The 13532-nt window shown below is 38.1% G+C and overlaps 2 protein-coding genes across 5 annotated transcripts in view; both read left to right on the top strand.

Annotated features, from left to right (window-relative positions):
* Positions 1–2108: 2108 nt before the first annotated feature.
* sostdc1a (sclerostin domain containing 1a) lies at positions 2109–5808 on the top strand. Its single transcript, XM_059338965.1, has 2 exons — positions 2109–2350; positions 4760–5808. Exons 1-2 carry the CDS (start codon positions 2146–2148, stop codon positions 5203–5205), a joined length of 651 nt encoding a protein of 216 aa, XP_059194948.1. The 5' UTR covers positions 2109–2145; the 3' UTR covers positions 5206–5808.
* A 1118-nt stretch (positions 5809–6926) lies between these two features.
* Positions 6927–13532, top strand: part of crppa (CDP-L-ribitol pyrophosphorylase A) — a 66664-nt gene continuing 60058 nt past the window's right edge. For 2 of the 4 annotated variants that reach the window (XM_059338955.1, XM_059338956.1), the window contains exons 1-2: positions 6928–7272; positions 12660–12924. In XM_059338955.1, the coding sequence (XP_059194938.1) occupies positions 7043–7272; positions 12660–12924 (495 nt within the window). In that variant the 5' untranslated portion in view covers positions 6928–7042. Of the gene's footprint in view, positions 7273–12659; positions 12925–13532 lie in introns of all 4 variants that reach the window. The other 2 variants (XM_059338953.1, XM_059338954.1) reach the window with 2 other exon arrangements.

Below are 13532 nucleotides of genomic sequence, written 5' to 3'. Positions count from 1 at the left end.
TTGCCATTCATATTTCACTAAATAGATTCAGATATTACAATAATAAATATGTTAAGGCAGAATTAATCTGCAGTGAAGGATGGGTGTGTCTAAAAAAATTCTCAAGTAACCTAATTACAGCTTTATCCACCCAGAAACATGTACTTAAAGTGTCAAAAGTAGTCAAAAATATCATGCAGTTAAATGTTCCCAGCCAGTGTTTTTTTTACTATTGTATCTAATGTTTTTGGATGAATGTGTATGATGTTTTTTAATTCTCTAAATATTTAAAGTCCTTTTTATACTGTTTGGTGGTTTAATCTACAGCAATGCATCATATTGTATAACATCATTATATGTTAGCTGTCCTGTGACAAAAATGTATCTCTAAAGAGTCAGAAACAGCTGTTTTCAGCGTTGTCGATGCATTTTCCACCAGTTTATTGACTTTAGGAAGTAGGAAAGTTTTTGCAACACATAAAGGAATACTTCATGCTTTATTTTAGCAGAAAAAAACATTATGCGGTACCCCAGAAGGGTATAAACCTGTCAGATAAATGAGTGAATAAATGATGAAAAAGGAGAATATTTTTCCTTCGAGACTTCGTGGAGTCGCATTAAATGGAAATACTTGGTGCACTGTGAAAACAACAAGAAAAACAATGGAAAGAAGTCCAAAACTGTATTTTATCCCTGATGAAATCTGGTATCCACGTGTTAATGTGCCAATTACTCAGGCATGTAATCCCATCATAATCATCATCATCATCATCATCATCATCATGGATATAAATCTCTGCAGCATCCAGCACCAAATATTACAGTTTTTCTCAGTTGCTTTGGTGCATTTCTCACATCACTATTGACATTTGCACAACAGTTAATGCATTTCTCAAAACAATTAGTACAAACTGCAAAACCTAGTTGATAACCTGTAAAAGCGTGTCACTTGCTCAAAATGGATAGCTCATTCCTCAAAGCAAGTATTCATGTCAATGAAAGTGTCAGTGACATCAAGATGAAAAGTCCTGACACCATGTTTATGAACAAGATAGTCAAATGTCTCTGTCATGTTTTCATTATGACAGTTTACTATGGAAATGTTTTCAATGCAAAAAAGTCAGATATTGGTGATGCTACCTGAAAATGCTCAAAACAGCACTATATACTATTTACACAGCCGTTTGAAAACTACAATAAAGTTACACATTACTGTATTTAGTGAGGTAACTGAGTACAACACACTTGTTTATTTATGTTTCACATTTTTATTACATATGCTCTTTTCAATTCTAATTTGTTTGCAGCATTGTGCAAAAGAAAAAAACCCTTATTTACAACAAACATAAAGTCCCTTTGGGTATAGCTGTCACAGTCCAGTGTCACAGTGTTGTAGAAATGGTCCGCACTATGTCCTGCTTGGTTCATATATGTTGTAAAGTGTTTATGGGTTTATGGATTCAGCTCTGAGTGATTGTAGAGAAGTGGCTTATCATTGGTTCAACTAATGCTTCACACAGCCCTTCTCATCAGTGAAAGCTGAGCTTCACCTGAGAGAAATTATTCGATTTAGGAGACATTTTCAGTAAAAAATAAAGATTTTCAAAAATGTTCAAAAATTTGCTTGACAGATTTTGACAACTAGTTCAACATTTTTGAATGTAAGGACTCAAGCAATTACATGAGAACTATTAGTTTCATATGGGATGACTATTCAACATTCACAAGTTAGTAATTTTGACTGACATGACATAAGCAAATGATAATGTTATAAAACAGCAGAGAGGTGTATGAAAGCAATTGATGACTGTCTAAAAGCATTTGTAATGTGTAAGGAATGAGAAACTGCTACTATGATGAGAACAAATGACTAAATGGTGTGGAGGTTGAACGATATGTTGTGCAAATGTTAGTAGTGATGTGAGAAATGCACCAAAGTGACTGAGAAAAACTGTAAACCCTCAACAGTAAAATCAGTGGGCGGGGTCATAATACGAGCGTACATCTGTGTCGACCAATCACAGCCTCGCAGCGGAGACGCACCTGAGAAGCTGCCAAAGCGCGAGGCGGTCCGGCTGTATAAAGCCCGGCTCTCACACGCCTGTCACCCAGCATCAGTCTCCTCTCAGTCGGACCTACATCTCTCCTCTTACCCGGAGAGCAGCCATGCACCTGAGCGCGTACGAGTCGTGCCATTCCCTGCTGGTACTCTGCCTCCTCCTGAGGAGTTGCCAAGCCTTCAAGAACGACGCCACGGAGCTGCTGTTCTCGCACGTGAGCGCGCCGGCACCGGAGGTTCAGAGTAATGTGACCCTGAACCGAGCACGGACCGGCGGGAGAGGAGCCGGCGGCGGGGTGCAGGACAGAGGCGGTGAGGACCGGAGGATGCTCCGCTTTATCACTTGTACAGAAACCAGAATTTGTGTGTGTGTGTGTGTGTGTGTGTGTGTGTGTGGTACTTTAGAACAAGTTATTGTGCTTTTACTTCTTAGAAATATTTTCCTTTTTGCAATGCTTCCTTTTATTTTCAGCAGTTATTTCTAATCTGGTGATATTTGCATGATATCAAAACAGTGATGACATCTGAAAACTGACTTTCCAGAATTTTGTAATGGATTTCTGTGGTGCAGTCTTTTACTTTAAGTGGTTAATGTAGCCCAAGGAGCATAAGTAACACATGCACACTGTACCATTTCAAATTTGGATTATTTACCTTCTTGTCTACTGTGTAATTTTCCTAATATTTCTTTATTTAAGGATGCATGCAACGTAGAACTCTTGAGAAAGTACAGGTTTAAGAATCTAAATTTTCTTTTTTTTCTTCTTCTACATTTACATCTCAAAAAGTTAAATGATGGAACCTTTAATCAGGTGCTTAATCCAATCATCAATTTTACCTGCACATTCAGAGATTATAGACTACTTTTGTTTTTAGAAATCGAAAAAGGAGACTCCTAATTGAGATTATTATTATTATTAATATTAAAAATCTAATTTTCATTGAGCAGCAGAAATTAACTGGCAAAGTTACAGACAGAAAATCAATTAATCAGTAAACCGAACTTTACTATGTAGCGTCTTTCATACAGGTGAGTGCAGCCAAAAGTGCTTTACAGACAGTTAAAAATCTAATAATCACAAAAAATGTGCGAAAACAAGATAGATGTCATCAAAATATCATGCAGCTACTATTTGCAAAAAGGAGCACAGGAATCCTGCAGTTATTTATCAAATTACATCATTAAGGTATCACTGTAAAGTTAGTATTAGTGTTATTAATAATAATAATAATAAAAATAATAATAAATACAATATAATAAACTGTATTTATAGAGCGCTTTACAAGTACTCAAAGATGATTTACAGTCAAAACACAGTAAAAATGCAATTACAAATAAAAACAAACAATTAAAATCAGCAACATTAGTCATACATTAAAAGCAGTTTTGAACAGGTGGGTTTTGACAAGTTTTTTGAAGGTGAGTGGATGTGAGCAGTCTTATGTTTTTTGGGAAAGAGTTCCAGAGGGAGGGGGCGGCTATTGAGAAGGCTGTGTCGCCCCAGGTTCAGTACTTGGTCCTGATGGGAGGGGCAAGGAGATTTGCTTTGGAGGAACGGAGGCTACGGGAAGGGGTGTGGTGATGGAGGAGCTCAGTGAGGGAGGAGGGGGCCTGTTGCACAGGCATTGCATAGTAGGGTTACTATAAAAGTGACATAATACCCTCACTGAGCTCCTACGGGGGCTCTGTTATTGTAGTCGTGACTCCCAGCAGAGATGGTTTCCCTGCCCGTCCCCACAGTGAGCTGAGGCAACACTCAGTGTAACACACACCTCGCTGGCTGTCGTCCAGGCAGGTACAGGTAGCCGGTGGACTGGGTGTCAGTGCAGCTGAATGGAGGTGAACAGGAAGCCTGTGAGTGGAGTCAGGAGCCGGCAGTGAAGGAGGGGAGTGAGGGAGTTCATTCATCAAACACTGTCAGAGAAGGAGGGGCGGTGGGGGGCTTTGTCACTGAGCTGTATGGAGCTGTGTGAATGGACGTGAGCTTGGGTTACAGAGTGGAGGGGCGAGCAGGGGGACAGTGTTTGTAGCCTGCAGCAGAATAACACAGACAGTCGTAGCTGCTGCACAGAGGTAATCCTCCTCTTAAATCCCTGCCACGCTGATAAGAAAGAAAGTTTTTTCCTTTTTAGATGTCATAATTCCTCTGCTTTTTGAAGTCGAAAGGTCAAAGTGCTATTGTGCTCTTCTGAGTTACTGTGACATGCCAGAGGCTACAAAGGGGCTCATAACCAATATAATGCACAGGGTAAAGAGCACTATTATCATGCATTAACCTTTCAATATCATGATGAAGTAATGACACAGACTTACTATGATGTGCAATTTTGTTGTCTCAATTAGTGCTGAAAAGGACATTGTGATTCAAGATTCTCAGAGATGGATCTAACATCAGAGCTGCAACAATTCGATTTATAGGAACTAATCAGCAACTTTTTTTTAAGCAAAAATGTATTTGTTTCAGCTTCTCAATGTAAACACTTCCTTTTTGTATCTTGTATCTTTGGGTTTGGGACTGTTGCAAACAAAGACATTTAAAGACGTTATCTTGGGCTTTTTTCACTGTTTAGTTATATTTTCTAGACAGAAAATAATCTGCAGATTAATTGAAAGTGGAAATAATCATTAGTTGCAGCCCTATTTAACATGATTTAGGAATGTCCTCCCATATCCATCCTTTGCAGCTGCCAGATTCTCATTACTCTCATGTCTTTCCACAGAACGAAGCCAAATCGGCTGTAGAGAGCTGAGATCCACTAAGTACATCTCTGATGGCCACTGCACCAGCATCAACCCCATCAAGGAGCTGGTGTGTGCTGGTGAGTGCCTCCCAGCTCAAATGCTTCAGAACTGGATCGGCGGCACCCACGGCAGGAAGCTGTGGAGCCGCAGGAGCAGCAACCAGGACTGGCGGTGTGTCACAGACAAGACCCGCACCCAGCGCATCCAGCTGCAGTGCCAGGATGGCAGCACGAGAACGTACAAAATCACCGTGGTCACCTCCTGCAAGTGCAAGAGATACTCGAGGCAGCACAACGAGTCGGGGACCAAGTTCGAGGAGCCGGTGCTGTCGCCGCCGCAGCTCCTGCACAAGCACAAGTCCAAGAGCAAGAGGAGGCTGGGGAAGAACCGTCTGAGTGAGAACTGGCACGACACTGAACCCTGAGACTCTAAATCCACATAAAACTGCAGGAGTTCTGTCTCGGTGACATTGAGACACAACGTCCAGAGCTTGTGGATTATCTCTGAATGTGACTGGGACTTGTTATTAGGTGAAGCTGGTTCCTCACTATGATGGAGAACTCAAAACAGCATGCTAAGGACTCTTCTTTACATTTCAATCCGTGTGGTTAAAAAGAAAAATGTGAACAGAACCGGGGTGTGCAGTCTGCAGAGCCTTCTGGAGCCCCAAAGCAACACACATTGTCCCTGTTGTAGCCATGTGCATGTGTTTCTTTAGATTAATTTCATATGCAGATGGAGATCTGTAGTAAAGGCACCAACCAGTAAACACCAAACATCTCAAACAATCCTTTGTAAATACTTGTACATATATCAAATTCTTACTTGCCTTTTGAAGTATGGCCATGTGTATAAAATGTTACTATGTAAGATTTATGATGTATGATGTAATATATTTTCTGTGGCAACATATAATATGATAATAAGTTTTGCTTAAGTGTCAGCAGGTGGATGATATGTGGAAAAGCTTTGCCATCAGTCAGTCATGTAATAACTTTATATGAAATAAATATCACTTTTTTTTAAATCAGATCTATTGTTGTCAGTGGAGGCTTTACCAGGTTTGACACTACAGGTTACCTTGATAACTCATTTTTAATTAGGCAATATTAAAGTCATATATGATTAGCTAAGACTTGGTAACTGATGATATTCACCTTTACATTTTGTGTCGCTAAACTGATGAAAGTTGGAAGTCACAATTTCTTCAAAATGACAATCATTAAAAAGTCTAAAAAAAACCATTTTTTTCTGTTACTGGTTCAAATATGAATCGTGCACTTGTGCATACGTAAACAAGTTGAATAATAGTTTTGCAATTATTTTGCAAAATTATTATTTTTTATTCTCGCGAGACTTTTTTTCTCAGTAAGAGAGGCCCTAAAATCACGCGAGATGACATGCAGCGACTTGCAGCAGCTGCCGGTGCTTGTCCAAGATACGTGAAGCGTACACTTGTATTTGGCCGGAAATTCAAAATATATTTAAAATTAAAGTTAAATCTAAACTAAAAGAAACGTGTGTAAAATTATGCTGAGTGAGCCATAGGCCTATGTTGTACTTAATGTGCTCTTAATTTTCACAATCAACCAGTCCCACTATTATCTTTCTTGTCTTGTAAAGATGTTATGTTTGAATGTTTTTTTCAGTATATAAATATTACATTTTCTATTTACAATACAAATTAATTTCACTAATATGGGATCAATAAAGTTTACCTTATCTCATCTTATTTCCAGTTTTAGAACCTCTCTCCTAACCCCAATAAAGATACATTTATCTTGCAAACCTTTATTCAGACAAAAAAAAAAAAATCTTAACTGAGGGTCCACATCTCACCTTTATATTATATGATAACTGCAGTTTCTGTTACTTTACACATTGACATTTTTACAGATAAATTAAATGAATCATAAAATAAGATTAGTAAGTTAAGTAAGTTAAGCGTCTTTATATTAAAAATATATATGTTAAAAACAGTCTGCATAAAGTTACAGACTTACCGTAGGCTACACCCCCCAAAAAATGCAATTTAAAAAAGAAAAAGGCTTGTGTGCTTTTATGTTGAAAGTGTTTACCGGAAAAACGCCATTAAAGGGCACTAGCTTGACAGCGGTGTTTCCCAAACCTCCATCCATCCACGTTTCCGCTGTTTTCACACCCCGCCCATCATCAGCCGAGGATGGATAGTTCTAATAGTGACCTGCCGTGACCGGTGGCGACCCCTCACCCACCGACTGGTGCAGGTCATCTCTAAAAACATGCAGAGCGGTAGTTGTGAGCCGCGCGGGCCCGCTCATCCCGGGATTTTCCCAACCGGCGAGGCCGGGAAGAGCGACCACCAGCCGGCGGACCACAGCATGGACTTCCCGGTGTCTGTGGTTCTTCCTGCCGGTGGTACCGGAGAAAGAACCGGGCTACAGACGCCAAAACAGTTCTGCTCCTTTCTGGGTCGGCCGCTCATAAGCTACACCATCCAGGCTTTTGAAAGGTAGGAGAAGAATAAAATAGAATATGATTTAAATGTTTGTTGACACAGGTACAGGTGTAACATTATTGACAGCAGCAGAGGGAAACAGTTCCTCTAACGGTCGGTTTGTGTCTCTGCAGGCTGCTCATATTCATACTTACTTGGGTATTTTAATTTTTGGAAGTGCTCCGCTATTTTTTGTTATTTTCAGAAGCAAGTTGTGTAACTACTCGGTAAATAATTACTTTAATTTGAGCTCTTATTTTTAATATCGTCACCCTGTTAAAATAATCGCCTAAGTCATTTTTTCAAGTTTTGCAGGAAACACAAAAAACTTCACCAAAAGTGTAACATATGACATTTATTGATAATTTCACTCAAAAAGGATGTAACAAAGGATGGCTATTGCCATAGTAATAACACTGTGTGTAAATTATGTAACTTAAGAGATAAATGACATAGGCAATTTTTTGAACATGCCTTTGTGACTTAAGCAAGATATGGTAACACTTTATTTTGAAGGTGTCTACATAAGAGTCACACAAGCCTGTCAGAAACATGACATGACAAGTATCATGAGCATTAATGTTACTTCAAAGTGTCATTAATGTTCATGACACATCCCATGTCATGTTTATGACACGCTCATGTCACTCTTATGTAGACACCTTCAAAATAAAGTGTTACCATATCTTGCTTAAGTCACAAAAAGGCATGTTCAAAAAATTGCCTCAGTCACATTTTATTTTGACTTAGGCATAATAAATCTGCTTAAGTCACACTTGACATAGGCCATTATCTTAAAGGGGTAAAATCACATGATCTGATCAACTGAGGATGTAGGCAATTTTATCATAGGTGGTCGGCGTCATGAGGAGATGATTTAGGCAAAAAAACCCAATTTTGACAAAAAATGACATGGGCGATTATTTTAACAGTGTGACAATATGCAACAGGCACATTATTATCAGATCAGTGGTGGAAGAAGTACTCAAATATTTTTACTTCAGTAAAAGTAGCAATATCACAGTAATGAAGTACTGTAACTAACCACTGTACAATTTTGAGGTACTTGTTCTTTACTTAGTATTTCCACTTTTGCTACATTATATACACTTCTGCTTCAATGCCTCTCAGAGAAAAAATATTGTACTTTTTTTACTCCACCACAATTATTTCAGTCACCTGGTTTATTGATATTTTGTATCAATAATCTAAATAGGTATATTGGTTATAATTAGAGCCAGAACTATATGGGATTTTTGAGACTGATGTAAGTCATTTTTTGAGCTGGAATGAAAATGGATCTTTTTATGTGGATTGTGCACTGATTTTTTACCACCATGCAAATGTACCCAGAGAGCTACTTTCTCAACACAACACTTTATTGAATAATACTACTAATAATAAACATTAATAATAAACATTGTTATGTATTATTATACATTATAGAAATCTTGTATTACATGTCATGTTTTTGCTGCATTTTGTATCATGTAAAAAAAGTTTTTATAATGGCACATTTTGGACAGCATATACACCGATACCGATATGGCTTTAATAGGCCAATATCAGCTGATAATATGGCTCAACCGATACTACTGTGGGGCTCTAGCTAATATATTATGATAGATTTCAACAGTATATAAAGTAATTAAAAGGAGTTCACATTTATTAACATTATTTAGGGTCGTACACATTAATATTAATAATACTAATTAATATAATAATAATTAAAATCCAGGGATAATAATGATTCTGATTTGGGCCATTTTGCATATTGCATACTTTCACTTTTGTTACTTTCAGTATATTTTAATGCTAAGACGTTTGTACTGTTGTACTTATTTAAATGGTATTGTTACTTTCACTGAAGAAAAAGATCATAATATTTCTTTCATCACTTTCTGATTCAAATAAAAGCCCAGCTATCAAAAGTTCACGTACATCATCATATACTTAAAGTATAAAAAGTAAACGTTATAATGCAGTATGGTGTGTTTCAGAATAATATTATGTTATATTAGTGACTTATTATTATGACGCATTAATATGTACATTACTTTACTTTTTCAGCTTTTTAATTTAACTATATATATATTATTATCATTGTTTTCTTCAATTTCTTGTTCATTTTAATGCCTGGTACAACTAAAGGTACATTTGTTTGGACAAATATAATGATAACAACAAAAATAGCTCATAAGAGTTTAATTTTCCATTGGTTTTCCTGATAATAACCAAAATAATTAACAAGAAAACCATGGAAAATATCTAGATATCAGCTCCTAAATTAAACTCTTATAAGCTATTTTTGTTGTTATCATTATATTTGTCCAAACAAATGTACCTTTAGTTGTACCAGGCATTAAAATGAACAAGAAAGTAGAGAAAACAAGGGTGGTCTAATCCTTTTTTCCATAACTATATATATATATTCTGCCAGACTTTATTTGTTGATTATATTTTATATTTTTAATAATAATAATTTTTAATAATAATAATTTAAAAGCGTAAAATATGGCAGTGGAGTAAAAAGTTCAATATTTGTCTGTAAATTGTAGTGAAGTTGAACTATAAAGTTGCAGGAAATGGACATACTCAAGTGAAGTACCTCAAAAGTGTGCTTGAGTAAATGTACTTGTAATATATGTAAGATAAGCAAATAAAACATCAGAACCATGTTTATTTACAAGTAGGATTTCACATACAAATATTAGTATTTTGGTGCATACAAATATTGAAAAGAAAAGAGAAGTACTGCAAAATATGATGTGCTGTAGTAGTACATTTTGAATGCAGGTAGTTTGTTTATCACATTCTGGTATTGCCAAATCATTTCTTTCACCGTTGCAGGACAGCCGGTGATATTTTCTTACAGATTTCAGGCTCCATAGCAATGAGGAGAAGGTGGATGTTTACACTGTGGCATGATCAATGCCTGTCCCTCATTACAACAACACAATAACAACCGGTGTTTATTATCAGATGGGTCTCCTCTTAGCTTGTTGTCAGTGTTTACATGTCGTGAGGAAATGAACGCAGCAACATCCTGGGCCTAGAGAGCCGGTGGAGGTGCTGCCTGTGTGGCCTCGTTGATTACAGGGAGGTCAGAGGCCATTGGTGTCAGTGCTTAAAAGTGAGACAATCTGAGCCTGGTCACCACTAGGGTCGCAAAATTTTGGGAATTTTCGAAAGTTAAAAGAAACTTTCCATGGGAATTAACAGGAATTTATGGGAATAAACATGGTATTTACAAAATTGAAGGTTGGCCCTAAACGGGGAACTTGAATATAGTTGGAGAAATATATTATTTATTATAATTCCTGAGCATAATCTTGACTAAAACAACCAGATTTCATGCAAGTACACCTGAATATCTCATAGACTGTATATAAATAATGGACGTAGTCACTGTGACGTCATCCATTGGTTTGTGGACTGCCCGTTGGAAGCCTCGAGTTCAGTGTTATACTCGTCGCCATCTTGCGTCGCCATCTTGTTTCCGATACGGGAAGCAGACCATATCGGGACTGTGGAGGAGGAGAGGGATCTGATCACTGACTACAGCCTCTCTACACCTCAACCTGACTGAGAGAAGCTGCTGCTAATTCATGTTAGCATTAACTGGAGCATTAACTAGGATGTTAGTTTTGGCTAACAAAAAACAAAATGTATGTTACTGACCTCAGAAAACTGAACAGCGACTCCTTGGAGTGTCTGTTAGTCCAACCAAACGCTGAACAAGACATTTAATGAACAAAACGTTCAAATAAACTGTCATTAAGTGAAAATACAGTGAAAGGGTCAAAGTTATGAGACCAAATCGGTAAACGTCCTTTTTTATATCAATATAACGTTATATATAACTTTATTGACACGTTGCCGTGATACGCATTGCTCTGCTTCTCTCCTGATGACGGCTCGCCTTGTTAGTGACCTGTCAATCAAAGGTAGCCACGCCCCAAATCATACAATTCTTTATCTTCTATTTTCTTCTAAATGGGGCCATTATTAGAACTATTGACATCAGATTGTCTTGAAGAAGATTTTTTACTAGCGATTGAGACCAGAGTGTTGTCCTGAAAAAAAATTCTGAGGTAATAAATCAAGTGAGAAGTTTTCAAATTTTGCACTGATATGAATGGACAGATTTTTTTGCAGCCATACTTAGCGCACCCCTGCTGGAATTTTCGGTAGAATGCAGCTTAAGGCACTTCCTGGTTTGCCTCCATGCTCAGACATGGAGATTGCCGCCTGGAATAAACGGTATTTACAAAATTGAAGTTTGGCCCTAAACAGGGAACTTAAATATTGTTGGTGAAATATATTATTTATTATAATTCCTGGGCATAATCTTGACTAAAACAACTAGATTTCATGCAAGTACACCTGAATATCTGCTATTCCTCAGTCACATGCACATGCAGGGCTGCTGAGGCCACGCCCCCCACTGACACCACGCCCCCTACATGCACTGTGCATTCCTCCATCACATGTTCAATAAAATAATTAAAACTTGATCAAAGTTTTACTCACAAATAAATCTATTGAAATGTCATGTTTTTTTTCCAAAATTCCCATGGAAAGTTTCTGGAAATTTACCGCACATTTTCTACCCCTTTGCAACCCTATTCATGAGTAGAGATGCACGGTCTAGAGAAGCATTGTCATATTGGTGAAACTTATCGTACTTAATCAAGGTAATCAGATATATTTTAAGCAATTCCCAAAGATGAAAAGATAAGTTCATTGTTAAACAAGAAACCAATAATTTGTTGTTCATCAAAGTAGTTTATTCAACGAATAGTTCAATAGTTTCAGTAAAAACTTAAATTTCCTGCTGAGAGTCAGGTTTGAAGTTTGCCTCTCTCACGTCTGAACACTAAATGTGACTCCAAAGCCAGCAGCCGGTTAGCTTAGCTTAGCATAAAGACAGGCAGCAGTGGGAAACAGCTGTAACACTTTTTGTATTGTACATTTGCTGGTTGTGTGTTCCCAAATGTGGGGATTGTCTGCTCTTCTCTGTTTTACATCTGTGTTAATTGAATTTCTTTGGGTTTGGACTGTTTGTCGGCCAATCCAAGCATTTTGTCATCTTGAGCTCTGGGAACTTTAAATAAACAATTTTTTTCCCAGAAATCCTACAGACAGGTGTGTAGGAGGGGGAGATCAAAAGTTGCAAAGAAACTCCCGCACACTGTCTAACTTGCAAACAATATACATTTATTTGCTTTCACTGTGGGAGTTTCTTTGCAACAAACATGTTTTTTATATTTTCCAGATTAAACAAGCAGAAATTAATAGATTAGTTGCAGCCATGATTCCTAAATGTAGCAGCTCTGGGTGGGTTTCATGTTCTGTGTATCCTCCCTGGTCTTTCTGACCTCTCACCTGTGTTCTTGCAGGGTGTCGTGGATTCAGAGCATCATGGTTGTTGTTGCCAAAGAAAGCATGGACCTGATGACGGACATCATCCAGCGCTTCCAGCACAGGAAGGTTCGAGTGGTGCCAGGCGGCTCGACTCGACACAGGTCGATATGTAACGGAGTCCTGGCTCTGGGCGAGGGGGACGAGGAGAGGCCGAAGGTGGTCATCATCCACGATGCCGTGCGGCCGTTTGTGGAGGAGGACTTTCTCTACAAGATAACAATGGCTGCTAAGGAACAAGGGGTCAGTGTGATAGAAGTTATTAAAACTTCAACACCAAAGTATTTGGAGAACTTTGCAAGCTATAATCCCTGCAGGCTGCTGTCTTTTCTCATTAACATAAAGGGTGTTTTTACATCATTTTTTTCGTGAGAACATTGGTACGAAAACAATTTATCGGTTGATCATATTATCAGAATAGCTGCAAATCATTTGTCATGCAAAATGTTAAGCATTATCTGGTTCCAGCTCTTCAAATGTGAGGTTTTGCTGCAACAATTATTTTCATATCAATAGTTTTCTCCATTAACTGGAGAGGCAGTTACTGGAGAAAACCATTGGCTCAGTTGGTAGAGTGGTAGCCCATTGATCGGAAGGTTGGTAGTTTGATCCCTGACCATGGCAGTCCACATGTCGGAGTATCCTTGAGCAAGATACTGAACCCCAAATTGCTCCTGATGCTGCGTTCATGAATTAATTCCCAATGGTGGCAGGTGGCACCAGTGTGCCCTGGTAGCCTCGGCCACCAGTATGAATGTGTGTGTGAATGGGTGAATGAACGTAGTGTGTAGTGTAAAGCGCTTTGGATAAAAGCAGTATATAAGTGCACTTCATTTACCATTTATAACTGA

This window comes from Centropristis striata, chromosome 8 (assembly GCF_030273125.1).
Source record: "Centropristis striata isolate RG_2023a ecotype Rhode Island chromosome 8, C.striata_1.0, whole genome shotgun sequence".
Classification (NCBI taxonomy): domain Eukaryota; kingdom Metazoa; phylum Chordata; class Actinopteri; order Perciformes; family Serranidae; genus Centropristis; species Centropristis striata.
The sequence above is the reverse complement of the archived record's forward strand: the minus strand, read 5'-3'. Positions and strand labels throughout refer to the sequence as shown.